Source organism: Saccostrea cucullata, unplaced genomic scaffold, assembly GCF_032062105.1.
Source record: "Saccostrea cucullata isolate Sc308-1 unplaced genomic scaffold, CSIRO_AGI_Scuc_v1 ctg185, whole genome shotgun sequence".
NCBI classification, from domain to species: Eukaryota; Metazoa; Mollusca; class Bivalvia; order Ostreida; family Ostreidae; genus Saccostrea; species Saccostrea cuccullata.
This window is the reverse complement of record NW_026926219.1, coordinates 81961-103041: the sequence shown is the minus strand read 5'-3', so window position 1 is coordinate 103041 and position 21081 is coordinate 81961. Positions and strand designations below refer to the sequence as shown.

The 21081-nt window shown below is 35.4% G+C and overlaps 1 protein-coding gene across 7 annotated transcripts in view; it reads left to right on the top strand.

Moving 5' to 3' along the window:
- The window catches only part of LOC134271148 (mediator of RNA polymerase II transcription subunit 12-like protein), a 39199-nt gene extending 23038 nt beyond the window's left edge, over positions 1 to 16161 (top strand). For 5 of the 7 annotated variants that reach the window (XM_062753401.1, XM_062753398.1, XM_062753399.1 and 2 more), the window contains 16 exons: positions 69 to 293; positions 425 to 897; positions 1074 to 1177; positions 1276 to 1428; positions 1649 to 1787; positions 1943 to 2011; positions 2522 to 2631; positions 2988 to 3111; positions 4020 to 4172; positions 4731 to 4870; positions 5313 to 5415; positions 6297 to 6416; positions 8060 to 8150; positions 8884 to 9165; positions 11262 to 11454; positions 15415 to 16160. In XM_062753401.1, the coding sequence (XP_062609385.1) occupies positions 69 to 293; positions 425 to 897; positions 1074 to 1177; positions 1276 to 1428; positions 1649 to 1787; positions 1943 to 2011; positions 2522 to 2631; positions 2988 to 3111; positions 4020 to 4172; positions 4731 to 4870; positions 5313 to 5415; positions 6297 to 6416; positions 8060 to 8150; positions 8884 to 9165; positions 11262 to 11454; positions 15415 to 15739 (2804 nt within the window). In that variant the 3' untranslated portion in view covers positions 15740 to 16160. Of the gene's footprint in view, positions 1 to 68; positions 294 to 424; positions 898 to 1073; positions 1178 to 1275; positions 1429 to 1648; positions 1788 to 1942; positions 2012 to 2521; positions 2632 to 2987; positions 3112 to 4019; positions 4173 to 4730; positions 4871 to 5312; positions 5416 to 6296; positions 6417 to 8059; positions 8151 to 8789; positions 8846 to 8883; positions 9166 to 11261; positions 11455 to 15414 lie in introns of those variants that run through there. The other 2 variants (XM_062753397.1, XM_062753402.1) reach the window with 2 other exon arrangements.
- The last annotated feature ends 4920 nt before the right edge of the window (positions 16162 to 21081 follow it).

Below are 21081 nucleotides of genomic sequence, written 5' to 3'. Positions count from 1 at the left end.
TAAGTTAAGACTAAATTCTTAATGATAACTTGTAAAACTTAAGTCTTTTAATGACCTTTATTTTCCAGCGTCGGGAGACCAGGATGCAGAGAATGGAGCCAGACTAACCTGTCACATCCTGCTGCGGCTTTTTAAGACTTCTGACATGACCTTGACCTCGCCTGGACTAAGACCGGGCAGTAAGACCCCCTGTAACATCAAGAGGTCATGTGACAAGCACCTGCTGGCCGCGGCTCATGACAGTATTACCGTGGGTCCAGTGTTGGCTGTCCTCAAGGCCATGCTGGTCCTCAGTAAGTACAGATCTAGTGAAGATAATCAACAGAAAGTGCTTTCTCAATTTAAGCATGGAAAGATTCTTAAATTTTTTGCATTGGACTTTATTATAAGAAATGCAGTTCACATTTATGTCAATCTGTTGAAGGTGACCTGTGTAGTGATGAAATGAGGACGAAGTCCGGGTCCAGCAGTAAGAAGGAGGACAAAGAGGACATATTCCACTCCCTCCTCAGCAGTATCGAGGATGAGGAGGACATGGACATGATAATGGGGCCGTCCAAGAGGAAGCATGGTATGGAGAGTGCGGGTCTCAGTGATTTCGCCAGACACGCCCTGAGGGAGATGTGTAAACAGGACTGGGTACAGGAGAAGTTCCTGAAGGACCCCGAGGGGGTACAGAGCTCCGACCTACTCCTGGACAACATGCTGTCCAACAAACAGGCTCAGCAATTGCTGCAGATGATCTGTTATCCTAACGGTGTACCCAATCAGGTGGACGGCAGTGAACCGGACGTCAAGCAGATCATACAGCGGGTTCTACAGACGCTGGACATGTGGGGGCTGAGGGTGTCTCTTCTGGAGCTACAGCTGCTCTTCAAACAGGCTACCACGCAGTCGGTAAGGGAACCCAACAACATTAGACTGAAGCTAGATACTACTACTCCAGTAAATGTTTCTCTTGAGAAAAATACTCTGGAATGATCTGTTTGTTCAGAAAAGTTTTGCAGAGAAACTCAAAATCTAGCAGGAATTCGTTATTTGATCAAATAATATGGTAGAATTTTTTTTTTTAGGATACCAATGTTTTGCTAGACAACATTGCCAAGGGAACAATTGAACTTTTCCATAGACAGACAGAAACAAGCAGACATGCTGAGATGGACTCCAACCAACAGAAGTGAGTTGACATAGAGTTTTGTGTCAGTTAATTAAATCTTTGTAGATTCTTGTACATTCATCATGTAAAAGTCTTTTAAAAAACCCTTTTTCTTTCAGGCCTGACCCAGATGCTATCTGGTTGGTGGGTCCCCTGATCTCTAAGCTCCCGAGTCAAGTCCAGGGTCGAGTATTGAAGCTCTCTGGGAACGTCCTAGAGAGTGGGAACAATTTCCACTCCAAAGGTCGGGACAAAGAGAGGAGTCAGAGGAGGTATGGGCTTACGCCTGATTCTCACTCGTCAGGATATATCTCTTAAGATAGTACTGTACGTGTGGTGGTTACCAATTCGGAAATTTGTAGTCACATTTCATCTTGACCTGTCAACATATAACATATCTCTATACAATACATATGCTTGTTACCAACTTTAGGAATTTGAATATTCAGTCTGTGTTTCCCTTCACCTGATGGTGTCTTGTTTATATTTCAGTAAGTCCCTCCTCAGTCACCAGCCCTTCCTTTGTCTGATTCTGACCTGTCTGAAGGGACAGGACGAGCAGAGAGAAGTCTTGTTAAACTCACTTCTGTCTCAGCTGGAAAGGTTCATCAATAACTGCAAGGAGGCTCTGGTGAGCAATTCATTGTGTACAAACAGTACTTAGAAAAATAATTAAAGATAAAAAAATGATTGAGTAGGAGGTATTTCTGAAGTTTGTGGTTAAAGTAAGATCTTTCTGTACATTGTACTCTACCAGTTTCTTCCATTCTGATTTATTTCTTGTAGGATAAAACACCTGATGAATTCAAAGTCCGAGCGAATATTCATGAAGCTTTGCTGCTTAAGTTGTCTCTTGTAAGTATATGCTTAAAAAAAAATGATCCTTGCATTGAGTACAGTGTAGGGATGTGAGATTTTATCGGTAAACCGGTATATTGCGATTTTTTTGTTGCGTGATACATATTGTGATGCAGAGACCTAAATACTGATATATAGGTACATATTATAAAGTCCAGAAATTACATGTGTTTATTTATTTGTTCAATCTTTCAAATTAATTGCAGAAAGTCTAAAAAATGTTGTAAAAGATGAAAGGAATGGCATCTCACCCTCCAAACATGATTAATTTTATTTACAAAAAAATTTCCAAAAAAGTGAAATTTTGTTTTTCTAGTATAGTTTTAAGAAAAATAATGACTATTCATTTAAAATCATTGTAAAAATTGCTTGTAAAAATATCATGATATTATCATGATATTTTGGGAAAAAATCGTGATATATTGCGATATGAAATTCTTAGCGATACACATCCTTAGAATAGTGATACTGATGCATCGCCATTGACATCATGTTATCCTATTGCAGGTTGGTGGGATGTTTGACACGATACAAAGAAACATGTCTAACACAACAGACTGGGCCCAGCTACTGCTTCAACTGGTCACTAGTGGAATCGTGGAGAACCAGTCTAACAGGTATTACAGGGATACTGTTGACATGATATAAAGGCTACCTGTCTGTGAGGTTATAGACAGGTGAACATGTAGATATAAAAATGTTAAAGGCAAAGAACAAACTTAGACCTGTTTAGGATAATTAAACTCCCGCATACAATGTAAAAAGATAATTGAATGTGATTCATTTCTTTGTAAGTTTGATAGGTTACTCCCACTCAGTGACAGGTGTAGTGAAGCTGATGTTTGATCCATTTTATTTTTTACTCCCACTCAGTGACAGGTGTAGTGAAGCTGATGTTTGATCCATTTTATTTTTTACTCCCACTCAGTGACAGGTGTAGTGAAGCTGATGTTTGATTCATTTTAATTTTTAGTGAGCTGTTTACAGTTATCCTGGACATGTTATCTGTCCTGATACACGGAACGCTGGTAACAGAGGGGTCAGACAGAGGTGAAGATATCAACAAGATGTATACAAACCTCATCAAAAAACTCAGGGTAGGTATACAAACCTGATAAAAAAACTCAGGGTAGGTATACAAACCTCATCAAATAACTCAGGGTAAGGTATACACCCCCCCCCCCCAAAAAAACTCTAATAATAAGGAGATGTGATAATCACAAATAGTTAAAAAATCAAATAAAACTGCCTTGAGACTGATATCATTGTAATATGCAGAAAATGGGGTTCACAATACTAGCCATTTGCAGTTGAATTCTCTGCAGTGCAAAGCAGCTCCACTGTATTAGAAACCCTCAGGCAAAATAATGGGGGGAATTATAAAGGCCATAAACAGAATTAATTAAGAAATAAGGTATCATTTTTTGAGTTTTATTGAGATGTAAAACGGGTTGGTCACGTGATCAAATCCCATAAAGCCCGAAGGGTTTTATGGAAGATTTGATCATGTCCCAACCCGTTTTACATCCCAATAACACTCAAAAAATGATACCTTATTACTTATATTTACATTTGTGACTTATTCATACTTTATATTTGCCTGATTGTTACTTTTAACGTGTGAAATGCGTTAATTTTTCAAACCCAACGGCATGTATGTAATCTACTAAACGCACGTCGACCCTTTATGACGTCACAGAGAAATTACGTGGAACGTTTATCCAAACGCACATCTATGACCTCTTGACCCCAAACCTGTATTTACACAGTTATAAAAACGCTTGCCTTCAGTAGTGTTATGTAAAGGAAAACATTTGCAAATGTAAATATTTGAAGTTGCTGTCATTGATAAATGTACAATATACTACATGGAATAATATGAAGACTTTCTTGTTGACAATAATGTGAGGAATAAGAGGCATGAAAAATGATGTTAAGGGGAAAAAACTGTAAAATTCTTCCACAGATCCCTGTGCATGATTTGTCTTTTAAATTATTTAAACAGAAAGAACTCGGGGACAAGCAGTCAGACTCTATAGATAAAATCCGCCAGTTGCTTCCCATTCCTAAGAGGTTCTTTGAGGTGATCAGCTGTGAGGCACATGGAACTCAGATGGACAGTAAAGGGAACAAATATGACGGCTTTGGCAAAAAAGAGGTTAGTAATCTGGAACCGAACTTCACTTCCAACTTCTCATCTCAAAGTTTTCACCCCCTTTGATGGCTTAAAATAAATCTATATTTCTTAAGATGAAAATTTGTTCAAACATCATGCAAACATCATGCAAATTAATATTGGGAATAAAGCATACATGTATTTTGTGCTATTCAAATGCAAGAGTGCAATGCATTTTGAAAAAAAAATATTAAAATTTAGTTCTTACTCTTTTGTGCATAAGGACTAATTGGAAAGAAAAATCAAACCCTGAGTTAAGATAGAATTCTTGTTGCCAGTGGTCACACAAATTACAGTGCAGCTAAAGTTTAATGATTTCCACAGAAGATAAACATGTTGCTACAATTTTCATAGATAGGATGTATATGCATGTTGATAAGCCTGCAGTAGGAGAAATTATTTTGAAGTTTTATGTTCATGGCTTTACCTGATAAATATATAATTGTGGACCTAGCCTTTATTCTCTTTGTTAACCACTTGTAGATAAATTTTTAGAAGATAATTGATAGTTAATGAGGATGTATATGTATTCCATTGCAGGGATTCCAAGTGGCCAAGAAGGAGAAGATTAGTCCCTGGGAGGTGATTGAGGGGTACAAGAACCCCCCTCCCTTGTCTTGGCATTTCTTTGGGGCTGTTAAACAGGAAAAGAAACCTCTGAAATACGAGGATCAGCACAGGTGAGACAAAGAGCCAGGTGTTTCAGGTGTATAATTCATTTTGAATACAGATACCAGATAATAGACTTTGATTTGTTTTACGTGCTATGAAAAGTTCATTCTTACCTTTAAAAAGTATTGCATTTTAATTAAGTAAACAGTGTTTGTGGAAAAACCCTGATATTTATTTTTGCTCCTTCAATTGTTTACATAAAAGGATGATTATAATGAATTATTATGTGGGTCGAACCACGATTCATGATTCATTACTAGGAAAACTAAGGAATTATACTGTCTGTTGGGGAATTCCAAGTTCATAAGTACATTACTGTGAAGCACTCGTTGTCTGAACCAAGAGACCATATTTCAATGTTGTTGACCTTATCTTTATCGGTTAGTGTATTTTAACAGTATAGCAGAAGTAGGACATTGTTTGACGTCAAGATGTAACTTCTGTTGACAGGTTGTTGCTGTATCACACTCACTCCCTCCGACAGCCCCTGGCTCATTTCCTGGATCCCCCCTCCCTACCCCCGGAGGACCTGGAACCAGTTCCTGAAAAAACTGTGAGTTCATTCTCATACACACATTCAATGATTTAAATGCACAGACTGCAAGAAACTCAGGAACCACAATACACAACTGAATATAAACGTAAGCCAGTTATTATATGCTTGCAAGAAATACAGACAGGATCAGATCCCTAAGCAAATCAAGAGCTTGGCACTTGAGACTTTAAAGACTTAGACTCTGTGTCACAGCAGATGATCCTCAATACTCAATAGCCCCAAATGCTGAGTAAAGGTCCAAATTTGAAGCCCTTCACTACGTTTAGTACAATGTATCAGGTGACGTCTCTATATGAGTAAAAAATTTTGAGAAAGAAGATAAGGCCAAGCTTAAAAAATTTTTTGTTTGCAGTTGCCGACCTATAATTCTTATAGTGGGTCGGTAAGTAGGTATGGTTTTTTTTTAAAATAAATTTTAGTTATCAGGTTTTTGTTGGATTACAAACCAGAGATTTTCATAGGGTTATTTTATGTAAATAAAGCTTTAAACAAGTTTCAACATCCTAAAAATTTGAAACGTCCAAAAAAAATTTTTCTCAAATAATGGCAGAAAAAAAGTTTGAGTTAGGTGCATTTTAGTGGGTTGGCAGGAAACTACAAACAAACCATTTTTTTTATTTTAGGCCTAACATACAATCAATCAACCATAACTCATGCCTTGTTCTTTAGCTTCGTTTACGGAAAAATATGGAATTAAAAATTTTTTTTTTCCAATCGTAAATTCCTGTCATTGGTTACTGTCTACTTGCCTACAGACCTCCTAGCCCTTACTTGCAATTTTAAAAATAAATTAACATTGTGTATGTAACATGATAAAGTCTTGGATTTTGATTACTTGTATTCATTTCAAAAGCTTGTTCCTGTTGATATTTTTTAAGGAGGACAAACCCAAAGAAGTGAGTGAGAATCACCACCAGGATATAAACAAGAAAAAGAAGCCGAAAAAGAAAACAAACAGGACCAATAGTGGCGGGGGGCAGGGCGGATACAACATACAGGTATGTAATAGCAAATATGATACAAATATGACACAAATAATCTACACAAATATCCTACTTAAATATCCCTCACAAATATCCCACAAAACAAACAGAACCAACAGTGGAAGAGGGGGTGGGGCAGGGGGATACAACAAACAGGTCAATTATACAAAATATTCTTCACAAATATTCTTCACAAATATTGGTCAGAAATATCCCACAAAACAAACTGGACCAACAGTGGCAGGGGGCAGAGTGGATACAACATACAAATATCCCTCAGAAATATCCTACACAAATATCCTACAAATATCCCACAAAACAAACTGGATCAACAGTGGCAGGGGGCGGGTGGATACAAATATCAAATATCTTCTCAAATATCCTACACAAATGTCATAGCCCACAGTAGATATACAACATACAGGCAGTAAAAGCTAATATCCCTCACAAATATCCTGAAAACCTACACAAAATACAAACATAGCCCACAGGAGATACACCTATACAATACCTATTTTTTTCCCTAAATAAATAGTCTTTTGTCAAAAGCTCCTAAAAATCTAGAGAATTTTAGCTTTCAATAAATTGGTGTTATAATGAGTTTGTATCATGTTTATGACTATGCCCAAAACATTCATTCAAAGGCAAATTTATGATAGATATCGACAGTTATGTAAAGTGTGTTTATTTTCACACCAAATTGAAAATGTTGATAAATAATTTAGTACTTCTAGCCCCAGTAAAACCTCAATAAGCGAACCACAATGCTTGGTAGGGAAGTTGGAATGATGCGATATTGAATGCTTACAGGACAGACGTTAATTTAAATACTGATACTGAAAGATCTTATTACATCACTTGTATTAATTTGAGTTATTTAATTGAAATAATTAAATATAAATAATTAAATAAAAAATGTTTTAGCTATTTAATAAAGGAGGTATTTAACTTGTACTGGTGAATATTGACACTTGTTGGCTGTACAAATGCACTCGCAAGCTGGTGCATCATTTGTACAGCCAATTTAACTTCAATAACCTTGTAAAAGCCTTCACAAATATCCTATACAAACATTCTTCACAAATATCCTTTACAAACAATCTACAAAAGAAACATAGCAAACAGTGAGGGGGGAGGGGTGAAGGAAGGATACAAGATACAATTTGAGGAATATCAAATTTCAAACACAAATATCCCTTACAAATATCCAACAAAAACATCCAGTACAAATATCCAACCAACACAAATGTGCTACAAAAACATCCAACATAATATCCTACACAAATTTTAATCAAAAATTCTACACAAATATCAAACACAAATATCCAACACACATATCCCATACATATATCCTACAAAAATATTTTACACAATTATCCAACACAAATATCCTACTAAAATATTTTAGATAAATATCCAACACAAATTTCCCATACAAATATCGCAAACACAAAATACCACACAAATATCCTACTTAAATATCCAACACAAAACCCTATACGATATGTCTACATGTAACTTAACAGTTTATTGAAAAACTCTCATGTATTAGATCTTAGAGGATTCATATTTAATATCTAAAATATGTTTTACATAATTTTTATATTACAGAAAAAAAACCAGTTTGTTAAATTGTCTTATAATTGTTTAATTTTCAGCCTCCTGTTCGCCAGTATCAGCCCTCAAACTGGTACCCCTCCCAGCCCCAGCAACACCCCCAGTTCTACAGCAACCAGCCCATGCCAGCAGGTAGGAGATTTACTGAGGGCAGTAAGATGGACCTCTTTTTTCTGAAGGATTGTATAAAAACATTATATGTGTAAATTGTCCATGTTTTTCAAGTCTCAAGATTTTAAATGTCCTTCTAGTAGTTTGTATGTCCATACATATCTAACATAACCAAGAACTCTTGAATATCAAAAGAACTTGACGTCTGTGTTTCAAGGGAAGTGAGTTGAAAAATTCAATTTGGCAAATACTGTGGGATATACTTTTATTTAAAAGAAAAACATTTCGGAGGCTATGATTTTATGTCCATTAGACAAGAAATGTATTATACCATTTTGAAATGAAGCCTTGTAATACTGATGTAATCCTTTCCCCCCAGGCCCTCGATTTGAGGCCCCTCCCTATGGGATGCAGAGTATGACCCCCTCTAAGATGTTATATCATTTTGAAATGAAGTCTAGTAATACTCTTGTAATTTTTTCCCCCAGGACCGATATTTGAGGCCCCTCCCTATGGGATGCAGAGTATGACCCCCTCTAAGATGTTATATCATTTTGAAATTTGAGGCCCCTCCCTATGGGATGCAGAGTATGACCCCCTCTAAGATGTTATATCATTTTGAAATGACGCCTTGTAATTCTCATGTAATTCTTTCCTTAGGCCCTCGATTTGAGGCCCCACCCTAGGAGATGCAGAGTATGACCCCCTCTAAGATGTTATGCTATTGTAATACTCCTGTAATCTTTTCCCCCAGGCCCTCGATTTGAGGCCCCTCCCTATGGGATGCAGAGTATGACCCCCTCTAAGATGGCCCTTCAGCAGATGATCAGGACACGGCACCCTGGCAACATGCACCAGTGGACCAACTCCAACCAGCAGTCCATGCAGGCCCTACAACTGTTACAGAAGCAGCATAGCCATAGAATGGTCCGTCAACAAATCAGGCAGTCCTTCCAGAACCATAACCGCGGGATCTCATCAGACGGGGGACAGGGCATGTTTTCTGGTGGCATGCATTCAATGAATCAGTCACAAGGTTAGCAGTAGTCTATTTATTTAATGTGTTTGTCCAGCCAGGCCATGGTAATCTGGGCTCCATTATCTGGATGTCATTTTACTTTTGTGTAGGAAGTTTGTGGAAAACATAATTAACATTTATTGTATATCCTTACGACATACATTGTATTTCCTGGAGAAATTTTTTTAGGGAACATTATATTATAGAATTGTAAAAGTTATTAAAAAGTTTTGTAATAAAGATTCTTTATATTACAATTTGCTTGGAGACACAAAGTGTACAAATTATTTAGGCCCAACTGTACTTGATTGAACGATGATGGGGGAATTTTTTTTTTTTGAAAAGAAAAAAAAGGGTTGGTCTTTAAATATATAAAAGGGGGTGGGTCCAGAATAGTTTAATATGTGAATTTTGGTATTATTCTTAATCTAAGGCATTCCTTTGGCCTATGGTGGAATTTGAGTAATTTTGACATAAATTTGAACTGTCATTTTCCACCATATAAGGATGTGCACCCGGTTGACCAACATTTTATTTTTAAAATTCATGACTCACAAAGATGACAGATAATTGCAGTTTGTTCTTTCAATCCAATAAAAAGCAATTTGATGATTAGTATTTTAAATTTAATTTGCATGTGGCTTTGTTTGTTATTTATTAATACAGTGAGCAATTAAATTTTCACAGTCATGTTTAACAAACTGTGAACATGTCTAGAACCATAAAATACTTGTAGTGACTTGGTATCTGTTCTGAAAAACCCAGCAGTGGGTATTTATCCCATTTAGACAGATCTAGTTTGTGGTGTTGATTGTGATGTTACAATCACCACTGTACTCCGCACACTGACCCCTAAGGAACGTGGCATAAAATCCAGGGAATAGGTCATCTTATGAACCATTTTCATTTGTATAGTTTACATAGGGATTATAAATAGACTTTTCATAAACACTTTTTATTTCTCAGCTGAATATCTGTGTAGATATTAAAATTAATTTAAAAAAGAGCAGAGCTAGCATTAATGAACACATTCTTCATAATTAAAATTAAACATAATTATTGATGCTTAAACATTCCTTAGAACTATTTGTGCATTCTGAAAATAACGTCACAGCCAATAGAGATGCATATCCCCCATGAAAATTGTGTTAACATTTTTTAATTTTAAATTTCTAACTCTTAGAAAATATTAAGTGATAATGAAGATTCATTAATATTTAAAATTCTGATTGCTTATTAATTACAAAAATTAAGGGAACTACTAGGTAAATAAACAGAACAAGACAAACTCACCCCTCTGATTTTTAAAATCTAGACATGATTAAAAAATTACTTACCGGTAATAGATAATTTAATGTTATTGAAAATGAAAGAAAAAAAAAATGATCAAAAAAGTTTCACAATGCAGAAAACCTCTGGTCAACTTTTAATGTTGTAACAATGCCAAAATATGGCTTAAATATTGCTGACTCAGTGTTAATTAATCAATCTCAATTAGATGTCTTCCTTGTTGCTTATCATAATAGTCTCTAAACTGGGATGTCATATTAGTAATATTTGGTATACTTAAGGAACCACTATCTAGTTAGTATAGTATGCCAGGGCATCAATGATAGTGGGAAACGTGGGATAACTTGTATGACAGGTGAAGGACTCCCATGCCAATTTCAATAGTCCTCACCCACTGACATCAAACACGAAGACAGCTGCACGAGATTTGCATGCATATTAGGCCTCCTTATAGTCAGTCACAAAGACAGATGCACACAAGATTTATATGCATATTAGGCCTCCTTGGCTCCTGACCTATTGATTTGCTGAATTTACATTCCGGTAGAATTTTCAGGAAATCAACTCTACTAACTTTCAAAGAGTTATATCAGAGAAAAAAAAATTAAAAATGGAAATATACATAGACTTACTACATCAAGAATTGTTTTAAAGTAAATCTTTTAGTGAGTGTTATTGCCGTGGTAACTTGAAATTTGAAAAAAATCATATTTCTAACTTTCCACGGAAATAATCAATTATAATTTGATTTTTAATTCTTTTTGAAAGTGAGACTAGATATGTCTAGAAATGTATTCTAAGGCTTGGTATTGTTTCTGTTACAGTTGGGATTTCTCAGAATTATGGCCCTTCATACAACATTCCCCAACAGTCCACCTCTATGGACCCTGGCATGATAACCCAGGGGAGTTATAACCAGTCCTACAACGGAGCCCAGGGGTCAGGCATGATGCCACAGGGGGGATTCATTCCTCAACAACAGCAGCCAACACAGCAACACTTCAGTCAGCCATCCAAGTAAGTATAGACAATACAACACATCAGTCAGCCATCCAAGTAAGTATATATAACACAACAATACTTCAGTCAGCCATCCAAGTAAGTATATATAACACAACAACACTTCAGTCAACCATCCAAGTAAGTATATATATCACAACAGCACTTCAGTCAGCCATCAAAGTAAGTATAGACAATACAACACTTCAGTCAACCATCCAAGTAAGTATATTCATTTTTACACTTCAGTCAACCATCCAAGTAAGTATATATATCACAACAGCACTTCAGTCAGCCATCCAAGTAAGTATAGACAATACAACACTTCAGTCAGCCATCCAAGTAAGTATATATAACACAACAACACTTCAGTCAACCATCCAAGTAAGTATATATAACACAACAATACATCAGTCAGCCATCCAAGTAAGTATATATAACACAACAACACTTCAGTCAACCATACAAGTATGTATATATAACACAACAACACTTCAGTCAACCATCCAAGTAAGTATATATAACACAACAATACTTCAGTCAGCCATCCAAGTAAGTATATATAACACAACAACACTTCAGTCAACCATCCAAGTAAGTATATATAACACAACAACACTTCAGTCAGCCATCCAAGTAAGTATATATAACACAACAATACTTCAGTCAGCCATACAAGTAAGTATATATAACAAAACACATCAGTCAGCCATCTAAGTAAGTATAGACAACACAACACGTCAGTCAGCCATCCAAGTATATATATATATACACAACAATACTTCAGTCAGCTATCCAAGTAAGTATATATATCACAACAACACGTCAGTCAGCCATCCAAGTAAGTATATATAACAAAATAACACTTAAGTATAGACAATACAACAACACTTCAGTCAACCATCCAAGTAAGTATATACAATACAACAACACTTCAGTTAACCATCCAAGTAAGTATATATATCACAACAACACTTCAGTCAACCATACAAGTAAGTATAGACAATACAACACATCAGTCAACCATCCAAGTAAGTATAGACAATACAACACTTCAGTCAACCATCCAAGTAAGTATATATATCACAACAACACTTCAGTCAACCATACAAGTAAGTATAGACAATACAACACTTCAGTCAACCATCCAAGTAAGTATAGACAATACAACACTTCAGTCAACCATCCAAGTAAGTATAGACAATACAACACATCAGTCAGCCATCCAAGTAAGTATATATATCACAACAGCACTTCAGTCAACCATACAAGTAAGTATAGACAATACAACACATCAGTCAACCATCCAAGTAAGTATAGACAATACAACACATCAGTCAACCATCCAAGTAAGTATATATATCACAACAACACTTCAGTCAACCATACAAGTAAGTATAGACAATACAACACTTCAGTCAACCATCCAAGTAAGTATAGACAATACAACACTTCAGTCAACCATCCAAGTAAGTATAGACAATACAACACTTCAGTCAACCATCCAAGTAAGTATAGACAATACAACACATCAGTCAACCATCCAAGTAAGTATAGACAATACAACACATCAGTCAGCCATCCAAGTAAGTATATATATCACAACAGCACTTCAGTCAACCATACAAGTAAGTATAGACAATACAACACTTCAGTCAGCCATCCAAGTAAGTATAGACAATACAACACTTCAGTCAACCATCCAAGTAAGTATAGACAATACAACACATCAGTCAACCATGCCCTGCCTCTACCAGGCCGACTGCCAAATTACAAATCTGAGAAAGTGCTTCATCCAAGTAAGTATAGACAATACAACACTTCAGTCAACCATCCAAGTAAGTATAGACAATACAACACTTCAGTCAACCATCCAAGTAAGTATAGACAATACAACACTTCAGTCAACCATCCAAGTAAGTATAGACAATACAACACATCAGTCAGCCATCCAAGTAAGTATATATATCACAACAACACTTCAGTCAACCATCCAAGTAAGTATATATATCACAACAACACTTCAGTCAGCCATCCAAGTAAGTATAGACAATACAACACTTCAGTCAACCATCCAAGTAAGTATAGACAATACAACACTTCAGTCAGCCATCCAAGTAAGTATATATATCACAACAGCACTTCAGTCAGCCATCCAAGTAAGTATAGACAATACAACACTTCAGTCAACCATCCAAGTAAGTATAGACAATACAACACTTCAGTCAGCCATCCAAGTAAGTATATATATCACATATAGCACTTCAGTCAGCCATCCAAGTAAGTATAGACAATACAACACTTCAGTCAACCATACAAGTAAGTATAGACAATACAACACATCAGTCAGCCATCCAAGTAAGTATATATATCACAACAACACTTCAGTCAACCATACAAGTAAGTATAGACAATACAACACATCAGTCAGCCATCCAAGTAAGTATATATATCACAACAGCACTTCAGTCAGCCATCCAAGTAAGTATATATATCACAACAACACATCAGTCAGCCATCCAAGTAAGTATATATATCACAACAGCACTTCAGTCAGCCATCCAAGTAAGTATAGACAATACAACACTTCAGTCAACCATCCAAGTAAGTATAGACAATACAACACATCAGTCAGCCATACAAGTAAGTATAGACAATACAACACATCAGTCAACCATCCAAGTAAGTATGGACAATACAACACCTCAGTCAGCCATCCAAGTAAGTATAGACAATACAACACTTCAGTCAACCATCCAAGTAAGTATAGACAATACAACACTTCAGTCAACCATCCAAGTAAGTATAGACAATACAACACTTCAGTCAACCATACAAGTAAGTATAGACAATACAACACATCAGTCAGCCATCCAAGTAAGTATAGACAATACAACATTTCAGTCAACCATACAAGTAAGTATAGACAATACAACACATCAGTCAGCCATCCAAGTAAGTATATATATCACAACAACACTTCAGTCAACCATACAAGTAAGTATAGACAATACAACACATCAGTCAGCCATCCAAGTAAGTATATATATCACAACAGCACTTCAGTCAGCCATCCAGGTATATATATATATCACAACAGCACTTCAGTCAGCCATCCAAGTAAGTATATATATCACAACAGCACTTCAGTCAGCCATCCAAGTAAGTATATATATCACAACAGCACTTCAGTCAACCATCCAAGTAAGTATATATATCACAACAACACTTCAGTCAGCCATCCAAGTAAGTATATATATCACAACAGCACTTCAGTCAGCCATCCAAGTATATATATATATCACAACAGCACTTCAGTCAGCCATCCAAGTATATATATATATCACAACAGCACTTCAGTCAGCCATCCAAGTAAGTATAGACAATACAACACATCAGTCAGCCATCCAAGTAAGTATATATATCACAACAGCACTTCAGTCAGCCATCCAAGTATATATATACATCACAACAGCACTTCAGTCAGCCATCTAAGTAAGTATATATAACACAACAACAATTCCGTCAGCCATCCAAGTAAGTATACAACACAACACTTCAGTCAGCCATTCAAGAGTATATATATCACAACGGCACTTCAGTCAGCCTTCCAAGTAATTATATACAACACAAAGACACTTCAGCCAACCATCTAAGTAAGTATAACAACAGCAGCAAGCACAACAACACTTCAGTCAACCATCAAAGAACGTTTTGACAAAATGCAGATATCCAAACAAGTAAATAAAAGACAACATTTCAATCTGCCATCTAAGTATATACAACACAACAATTCCAACCTCTACATGACACAAATTCAGTTTTTTACATTTTTAAATCTCTTTGTTATTATATCAAAGTTCACTGTAATCATAACTTACAAAGATAATTTTTTTTCTTTTAAAAAACTTAACTATATTCCTAAATTCACTATATTTTTGTTTGAACTGAACATGGTATATATATTGATCTTTTCAGTCGAATGATGGTCCCAAGTCAGATGCAAGGTGGCCAAACTACAATGGGGTCTGGAAACTCTAACTACACCCAGATGGGCCCCTCAGGTATTCCCCAGAGTAACTACATGCAGAACATACCCTCCAACCCCCAGCAACTCCAGCAAATCCGGCAACAGCAGCAGCAGCAGCAACAGAGACTGATGGCCATGAAAAGACAATCCATGAGCAACCCTGGTCAGCAACCAGGGGCACAACAGCAACAAAATGCTGCTCTGATGGCTCAGATTCAGCAACAAATGGCCCCCAATCAGTACGGGAGCTACCCCAATCAGCAGCGGTTTTGATATGGGACGTCTCTCATCAGGATCTGTGGTTATCTGTGGAAAGCATGTTATACAGTGAAAGTTTGACTTTGGAGTCAGTGAATCCAGCTGTTCTGCACTGGTGTTACTAATCGTATGATTATTAACGACTTGTACAACACAGTTCTTGTTAAACATGTTAGTGGATGTATGTATGTATGTATTGTTAATGTTACATGTGCAGAATTTTTCATGGCTTTACAGAACAAAGACTAGTGTACAGAAGATGAATGCAATTTAAAGTGGATATACATATACGTTATATGATATTGCTATACATGTATTTATATTAATGATGTTGTAAACTCTCAGAATCTCTATTGAACACTTTAATGTTGTAGTAAAAATTGTAGATTTTTTTTCATGAAAGTTGTTTTTAGAAATTATTTTACAATTAATTTTTAAATAAGGAATTAATTTAAACATATTTCATGTAAAACAAAAGGAAAGGAAATAATATCTAAGTAATTTGTAGTATCTAAAATTGAATTTCTTTAATTAATTGTTGTATCTCGAATTGAAGTAAATGATTTGATAAATATTTATTAAAAGAAGTAATAAAAATAAAAAAGAACAAAAAAACTTGTTATGATGATAAAGTCCACTCAGGTAATATACATAACTGAACTGCAGTTACAAATGGAAGTCTTACAAGATTACAGTCATTTCTATCACCATAGAATAATGATTGTTCAAGCAGGGATACTGTAAAATCACACATTTCATGGTCAAATTTTTGGAAGTTTGAGAAAGAAATATTGTTTGTAGGGATTTCCAATTGATTTAGATTTAAGAGAAGTGTTGAGTTACATTGCATTTGTAATTTTGCATTCTACGTACCTTGAAAACAATGAAAATTCCCCAAGAAAAAGCAATTTCACTGTAGAATACAAGCATAAATTGTCTTATAGGTAAATGTTTAGGTTTCAACAGAAAACAAAGTATTATCTCACTGCATAAAATGTGAAGATGAAAAAGTAATCAAGCTCAAAAATGTATTTAAGCATTACAAATTAGGAGCTGACCAAACACAAATCTCAGAAAGAGAGGTGGGATCAGGTGCCATGAAGGAGTATGCATCTTCTGTTGACAGTTCACACCCACTATGTGCCTCTTGTCAGGATCAGATAAATAGGAAAATCTATGTGAAAATAATGGCCAAACAATTAGTATAAAAAAAGGTATTCATTACCAGTATTTGATTTAATGATAGACTATCTTCTGACAAGGTCATTCACCGACCATTTGATTTGTCTTTAAATAAGGCTGTGGAATATCAATATAATAGTACGGATCATGCGAGAAACCACCAATATTAAGCAGACAGGAATTACTTGGGTTATGTCCGAGAAGCTTGGCGATCTAGACGATACAGCACTGCTATTACATGGACATTGTGATATGCAAGAAAAAACCCCCAACCAAATAGCAAAAACTGCAAGAAAGATTGGCCCTAAAATAAACAATACCAAGACTAAAATCATGAAGGTCAATCCTAAATCAGACGAGCCCATCTCCCCAAATAATGGGAAAAAACAGGAGAGGTCACATAATTTGTCATATAGGAAGCAAGATAGCCACAGATGGAAATTCTGATGCAGACGTACTAGCACGGGTATCTAAAGCAACAGGAACGTATGTTCCACTTCAAAACACCTGGAGGTCAGCAAAGATCATCATAATAGAAAATACCAAAAAGGATTTTCAAGAGTAGCGTTCTTGGGGTCCTCCTGTATGGTGCTGAAGCATGGAAAGTTACAAAAGCCATTTCAAACAAGCTAGATGCTTTCCAGACATGTTGCCATCGTGGAATATTACACAGCTTCTGGCTTAATACCACCTCAAATGAAGAGCTGTACAAAAAGACCAACACCACTCCTCTATCTCAAGTTATAAAGAAAAGAAAATGACCGTGGATAAGACATATATGTAGAATGCAAAAAACCTGCATCCCCAAGAGATGGACACCAACTGGTACTAGAAAGAGATGAGGACCCAAAGAGATCTGGAGAAGTCAAAAGTGAACAAATGATCATGGGAACAGGTCCAGAGATGGACACAAGATAGACCAGCATGGAAGTCTCTGGTGACGGCCTTATGTGCTACCAAGAATAAAGAGGACTAAGTTAGTAAGTTGATATTCTTGTTTCATCAAATTATATGTCAGTAGCTTCAGAACATGCAAAAATTTTTCAAAATTAGAGCATGCTTCTGCATATTGAATCATCTGGAAGACATACACTTTCCGATGAAGGTTCAAATCACGTTAAAATTAACTCTTGTAAAGTTACCATTAACGTCTTTTATACTTTTTAAAAGTCTTTTCGAGATTCTTTCACTCGTTGAGACGCCACCACTTGCTGATGGAGGGTTAAAAAATCAAGATCGGTACTCAGCACTGCGACCTTTTAAAAGCAGTAAAGGATCTCTTTCTTTCCAGCATTTTTTGTGTAATGGAACTTTTGTTTTACATGTATGCTGTTTCAACCGAAGGCATGGGTTCTGGTTTACTTACTACTAAAACCAAAAGTTAATTCTGTGCTTAATTTTATATGACTATATATGATACTAAATTGAGAATGGTTTTAATCTTTTGAAAAAAGAATGTAAAAGGATATTTTTACGCCAGCAATTTTTAAACAGATTATACTTAATTTTTCAAAATTTTACAATCAACATTTTTTTTTAGTCTAAGTCGTAAATTCCATTGTAAAGCCTCTGGTCCTCACATCCTGCAGTGAGATTTAAACCCCTGACATGAAGATCAATTCCTATAGCTCCCTGAATCTATAGCAAATGCTCTTTTCCAGATCTTCAGTCACGATTCAGTGAATTGAATGGTGCTCACTCATCCCTGACACCTGATCCCACCTCTGGAATTTCCGAGGGTCCGTGTTTAAACAGTGCTCACGGATCTCTATTGTTCGTATATTTTTAAAAATCGATCAATGTTCGGCCTTTTCACACTTTGATATTCTTTCGACAAAGTAACATTGATATTCTTTCATTGTTGTAAAATATTACTTTTCATTGATAAATTATAATGTGAACTGTATTTAACTGTTGATAAAACAACCTGATGTTCGTAGAAAAATTAACCCTTTGGTTTCATATAGTTTGACATTATATCTTGATTTATTACAGTAAAAACTTTGATATTATAGTAACCTATAATGGTTTATTATAGTTTGTTTTGTATAGGGTAGTGTTAAAAGGTGCTTTAAGGATAACTGTACAAAACAAGATATTTATTTTGTATATTCATTAATTTTATTATTAATCTACAAGTTGACATCACTTATACTGTGAATTTCGAAGACAGAAAATTTGTTAATATTTAAATGCGCTTTTTTTATCTGGTTCATATGTCGACATAATTATTAATGTGTATTTCGAAGTCACAAAAGTATATTTGTTAATTAATAATTAAAATTAATAATATTTGTTAATTATTTCATCTGGTTGACAGGTTGACATTAAAATTGCTGTACATTTTGAAGTCATACAGGGTGTGTTTGTGAAACACTGATGCCCCCGTATGACAGCTTATGGTGAGGGTTATATTTTCTCTAATGTATATCAAACTCCAAAGGTCAAGGCCAAAAGATCAAAAGTGTTGTTATCCAAAGGAAGGTCTTGTAACAAGGAATACACCTGTGAAATATGAAATTCCTAGTTCTAACTGTTCAAAAGTTATTGCCAAGATTTAAGTTTTTAAAAAGTGGGTCAAACTCTTATGTCAAGGTCAAAAGGTCATAACTATTTAAACCCACTGATAAGTCTTGTCACAATAAATAGACATGTGAAGTATGAAAGCCCTATCTCAAACTGTTCAAAAGTTATGGCTAAAATTAAAGTGTGGTATTTTTTTAAAAACAAGTCTTTAAGATCAAACTCCAAGGTCAAAGTCAAACGGTCAAATTTGGTGGTACCCAAAGAAAGGTCTTGTCACAAGGAATACAGACAGAGACAGACAGACAGACGGACTCGACAAAAACTGTGTATCCTTGCAACTTCGTTTACGGGGGAATAAAAAGTACATCTGTTAATAAAAGTGTTGTTATATCAGGTTGATATGTTGACATTGCTATCACTTTGTACCTGTATTGTACACTGTAATAAATATTCTAAAAAAACACACAGGACCAACAGTGAAAAGGGGGGTACAACATACATGATATCAAATATCCTTCACAAATATCCTTAAAGCCTATACAAAATACAAACAAAGCCTACAGGACATACAAGTATACAACCTACAGGTCAGTAATATCAAATATCCTTAAATCCGACACAAAATACAAATATCTTTCACAAATATCCTTAAATCCTATACTAAATACAAACATAGCATACAGGAGATACATGGATACAACATACAGGTCAGTAATATCAAATGTCCTTCACAAATATCCTTAAATCCTATATAAAATAGAACCATAGCTTACAGGAGACACATATAATTATACAACATATATACAGGTCAGTAATATCAAATATCCTTCACAAATATCCTTAAATCCTATATAAATATAGTATAGCCTACAGGACAAACACCTATACAACATACAGGTCAGTAATATTATCAATACTGCATATAACTTCTTGAGAAAAAGATTTTTAAAGATTTTTTCACATTTTGTTTGTATATATTACTTAATTGTAATAATTTGAATTTGACTAACCATTGTTTACCTTCCTACTCCAAAGGGTACTCATGATTTGAACAAATTTAAATCTTCAATACATGCAATGAGGATGCTTACATGTCAATATGACTAAACATAGCTTTTTCTGTTATTGGGATTTTCCCCTTTATTTACCTATGTAAAACTTTGATCCACCATTGAGACCCCAACCTACCTTTGGGGGTTATGATTTGAAAGAATTTGAATGTATACTACCTGAGGATGCTTCCATATAAATATCACTAATCATGGCTTTCCTATTCTTTAGAAGATGATTTTTAGCTCTACTGGTCAGAGACCAGAAGAGCTTATGCGATAGTAATGCGTCCGGCGTCCGTCCGTCTGTCCGTCTGTCTGTCCGTCTGTCTGTAAACAATTTTTCAAAATGCTACTCCTCCTACAGTTTTGGTCTAATTTCAATATAACTTGGCACACAAGTAGACTACACTAAGATACATAATTCTGTGTATCGGTTTTTGATTTCGATGAACGGTGTTGCCGTGGTTACTAAAAATAAAAATTTCTGTGAAATTCTTTCAAAATGCTACTCCTCCTACAGTTTTGGTCTGATTTCAGTATAACTCTCCACACAAGTAGAATACACTAAGATACATAATTCTGTGTATCGGTTTTTGA